This window comes from Penaeus monodon, chromosome 3, assembly GCF_015228065.2.
Source record: "Penaeus monodon isolate SGIC_2016 chromosome 3, NSTDA_Pmon_1, whole genome shotgun sequence".
Classification (NCBI taxonomy): domain Eukaryota; kingdom Metazoa; phylum Arthropoda; class Malacostraca; order Decapoda; family Penaeidae; genus Penaeus; species Penaeus monodon.
The window spans coordinates 3,862,345-3,867,344 of record NC_051388.1 but is presented as its reverse complement, the minus strand read 5'-3'; the positions used below and the strand labels follow the sequence as shown (position 1 = coordinate 3,867,344).

Genomic DNA, 5,000 nt, shown 5'->3' with positions numbered 1-5,000 from the left:
TTTATGGCAAAGGCATCTGCATGAAGACATGCCAAGAAACTATAGACATAACATTCCAGTATATAAGAAAATAAAGGCTCAGGGCACGAGCACGAGCGCTCAAAGGTTCAGTTGTAAGTAGTACAGTGCTCAGAGCCTAATTAAAAGCCTTGTGCCACAGGAATTACCCTGTTGTCCGGGGCTTTCGTCACGCTCGGCGCTATTGCTACTTAGCTTTCTAACGTAAATTACATAGAGTAAGCATATGACTTTTCAGAATTTTCAGAACTTTGTGCTTTGCCTGCACCCTCACTACCTTGATTTTGCAGATCACACGAGACTACAGTAGTAGTAGTCAGCACCCCACCTCTGGCCCACAGCATTCTTCTACACCATGGTAGAGTTTTCTTGTGAGCCTCCTTGTTTGCTTGAGGGGTTGGGATGGAATTATCGTTCTTCACCTAGGCAAGTTCGGCGGTCAGGAGGTGTCTTCCACATAACTCGATCCCCCCTTTGGTACTGGAGAACGCAACCAGTCTTCCACGGGGGGGGGGGGGAGATAGAGGACGGAAACTGACATACAGTCTCTTAGCTATTGCTGATAGGTTGATTATCAAAAGTTACAGGTTATCTGGTCCCTTCAGGACAACGGACACGGTCCTAGGGTTCGGACTTGGTCGGAAACCCAGCATGATCGACTCCCCGGCTATCCTTTCTCCTCAGGGACGGGTGACAACCCATGACACTCCTGAGACTAACGCAACCTTGAACAAATGAACCCCAACTGCTAACAAACGAGAGCAACGAGTTTTTGCCCTCCAGAGAATGCAAGGTATTTGACTGTCAAATGTGAATGGAAATCGATCGCATTTGAACGTTAACCCTCATTCATCATCACGAAGCCCCCTGATGGTCAAGTGGACGGCGATTTCGATATTGTCCGGAAATTACGTGATGATAGCCTTTTTGTAAAAATGCAATTCAAATCAACTGATGCAGATTCATCCCTATTGACCCCAATAGCTGTAAAGAACCAAAGCGTGGTGAACATGAACTCCATGACCAAGAAAAACGTAAATGTGTGAACAAAAACTGGAGTGTGCTTTTTGGCTTTTGCTTTGAGTAAAATTCCTGAATATGTCACAGTTGTATACGAACGTATCCAAGTGCGACCTTATATTCAAAAACCTATGTGCTGTAACAGATGCCAAATATTTGGATGTGGTGATAAAGATACAAATAAGTTTACTTGTGGTAAATGTGCTGAGAACACACAAGTGGGCTGTCTGTGGAGGTCTCCATCAGGAGTTTGTGGCTAAAGTTAACGAAATTGCAGAGTTAAAGGAAACGGTTGAATAGTGAATCAGATTAAAGAATTGAATAATGCAATTCAACAAATTGCTGAATTAACCGAGCAAAATCAACAGCTGCATCATAAGGAGGATACCTAAACAAAATCTGGATCACGCCTCGTCCAGGTGACCCCCCCCCCCCCACTTTTTTTTTGTGTGTGTGTGTGTGTAACAGACCATCTACTGGGCATCTCTCTAGTAGAGGTAAATAGGACATGGAGGCTACGGTCTCCAAAAATAACCAAGGGAGGCCCTGTAACAGACCTACTGGGCATCTCCCTAGTAGAGGTAAATAGGACATGGAAGCTATGGTCTCCAAATATAACCAAGGGAGGCCCCTTGGGCAGTGAGGGAGAGGAGGATGAGGAGCTTGTGCACATGATAGATGCAGGTTCATGCTGTTTGGCAATTAGGCTCCTGCCAATCACTACAATCTTCCCTGACCTGACTAGAGTATACATCATTGCCGGCCCTTATAAACCGCGCTATCCAGTAATACAAACACTGATCGGTTAGACACCGACTACAGAACACTTTGTTTAAGCTCCTCAAATAGAGAGTTGATTTGACTTAACGTGTGCTTACTAATACCCACACTTATGACCACAGAATCACACAAACACCGATGATTGACCGGTTTACCAGGTGGCCTGAGGCCATCCCCATCCAGGATATCACCGCTGCCACCATTGCCAAGACCATTACTACCTGTATATCTCACTATGGAACTGGAACCTATCGTGGTTCTCAGTTCGAGTCCAAGTTCTGGAAGCAACTGATGATTCTTTTCAGTTCAAAGTGCATCTGGATCACGTCATACCATCTATGTGCCAACGGCATGGTGGAGTGCCTGTACCGCCAATTGAAAGAGGCCCTTACAGCTTCATCCTCCACTTGTGACTGGTTGGACCAGTTGTCCTTAGTACTCCTACATATACAGACCTCTTTCAAACAAGGCCTTCAGTGCACCGTAGCTGAGATGGTTTACAGTACCAATATCACCATAGCCCTCACTGCTGACTTCCTAGTTAGCCCCGGAGGCCAGGACAAGGAGCATTCGGAAGACAGCTCCTCCATTGCATGGCCCACATCTCTCGTCCTACTAGACCTTCACGGCAATGAGACATTTACTTACCCAACAACCTTCAGGGTTGTTTACACGTCTTCATCAGGCAACCCACCCAGCCGCCCCTCTGCCCACCTGCTTGATTAGGACCTTGTCCTGTCATCAACTAGAACAGTAAAACTATCACCATCCACTGTCCGCGAGGAGACAACACCATCAGCATCAACCGTGTGAAGCCAACGCATCTCCAAGAACAATGCAGAATTTCAAAGATTTGTTTCTCGACCACTACACTGGAGTACTGTGTTGACCACCTCACTTTCACACACAATAGAGGCAGGCTCATTCTGTCTGGTGATTCAGCCCCTGCTAATCACTGAAACTTTGAGTATGAACATAGCGGCTGGCCTCTTTAAGCCACGGAATTCAGAATTCAAACACACTCATTGGCTAGACACTACAGAACACCTTGTTTGAGCTTCTCAAATATATAGTTAATTTGACTTACTGTGTGCTTACTAATAACAACAAAAGCACATTGGTCAATTAAAAAATAAATGTCAAAGAGTACTACATTTTCGGAAGTGCATTGCTGGAAATAAAAGGGGAGCTGATAGAAAGTCTTTACTAATAATAAACAAAGCCCTAATTAGGTCCAAAGTAGATTAGGGGTCAATTGTGTATGGATCGGCCCTGAGATTCGCTCATATCAAGTGTTTTGATGTGGAGTCAGGAGAACCTTCCCTCCGACTCAGACGCAGCCAGCAGGTGCTGATTTATGCCGCAAAGGTGCCTCGAGACCCGAGCCAACCTAACGGAAATAATGGTATTAGACCCTTTTCCACGCGACTCCACGACCGTCAAGAAAGTTGGTATAGATCTCTACCATCAATTCCCTAGTTCAGTCAAACATAGCACCATGAAAAACCCCCAACTTTCCCATCATGGAAGCCTGGCTTTCATTAGCTAAGGACATAGCACCGGAGGTGGAGGTACGACAGAAGTTCAGAGAAATTCTTATTAAACATCTCCCCCCCCCCCCCTTTTTTTTTTTTTTTTTTTTTTTTTTTTTTTTTTTTTTTTTCCATTCCTCCTTCATATATACACCGACGGTTCCAAGTCAATTGAGTGTATGGGTGCAGGTGTATGGTCGACTGAATGTGAAATAAAGTTCAGACTGCCGAATAATCCATCAATCTTGTTGAACTTTTTGCTATTGATAAAGCATTAGATTTTGTACTATCGACGATCCGCCATAGAAACTTTTTCAGATTCACTATGCCAATGAATTACTGAGGGATTTCACAGCTTTTCAGCACTATGAAACTGTACTCTTTTCTTTTTTTTTTTTTTTTTTTTTTTTTTTTTTTTTTTTTTTTCTTTTTCTTTCCTTCCAAGTGCCCTGTCCCACAAGGACGTTGGCGATCATGGATTTCCATAATTTCCTTGGCAATTTAGAGCGGTGGTTTTATTGAGACACTGTAGGACTGCCTTCCAAGGCTGTTGAGCTCCTTCTACCCTTGACTTGGGCTGGCTTATCCACCCAGTGGCTAGGTAGGCAATGGAGGTGAATTTCCTTGCCCAAGGGAACAACGCGCCGGCCGGTGACTCGAACCCTCGACAGTGACAGTCTTGAGTCCGATGCTCTTAACCACTCGGCCACGGCGGCCTCGAAACTGTACTTAGCTATCTTAAATACCAGACTGAAAAATTACCTAGAAAGCAGTTATATACTAGTTGAGCAAAATGGATTCAGAAAAGGACGAAGCACCATAGATCATATTTTTACCCTGACAACCGTCTTGGAAAAGCGTTTAAGGGCGGGAAGAGATACATTTTGCTGCTTTACTGGTTTCCAGAAGGCTTTTGACGGGGAAAGTAGGTAGGCTCAGATTATTTCTCAGTCTGTTGAACATGTCATAACAGGCAAAATCTATTGGGCCATCAAATCGTACTATCATAACACCACACACGTCGCGTCTGAGTAAATGGATACCTTACGAACTCCTTTGCAAATAACATAAGATTGAGACAGGGAGATATTTTAAATCCAACCTTGTTCAACACCTTTTTAAATGGTTTAAGTTAAAAAGATTAAAATGATTAACGTAGGAATTAAATTCGGAGATCAGGTACTGTCGATCCTATTCTAATTGTGATCTTTGAGTAGAATGAATGCTCCTCAGATGCTCCTCGATGTAATACATAGTTGGTATATGAAATGAAGTCTAGACATTAATAATGATAAAACTCATATAAGTGACGTTTCTTTTCGGTATGGACCGCCATCAGATCGAAAGTCTTTCATGTACAAACATTTGGTAGTCGTCCTTGACAAACACGAATTTCGGAAGACTGGCAGATGACTCGGCAGATCGCTCATCCAGATCTAGGATCACTCGTAAAATTTAATATTAATAACGGTATGGTTATATATATATATATATATATATATATATATATATATATATATATATATATTTTTTTTTTTTTTTTTTTTTTTTTTTTTTTTTTTTTTTTTTTTTTTTTTTTTTACGGCACTTGCATCGCCAAAGCCTCTGACTACGGCGATAAGGTATGAGGTTTGGGCTCATACCCATTTA

At 42.8% G+C, this 5,000-nt stretch overlaps 1 protein-coding gene across 1 annotated transcript in view; it reads left to right on the top strand.

Moving 5' to 3' along the window:
* Positions 1-358: 358 nt before the first annotated feature.
* The window catches only part of LOC119590796, a gene marked incomplete in the record, with an annotated part of 14,336 nt that continues 9,694 nt past the window's right edge, over positions 359-5,000 (top strand). The window contains 1 exon segment of the mRNA XM_037939513.1: positions 359-376. Within this exon segment, the coding sequence (XP_037795441.1) occupies positions 374-376 (3 nt within the window).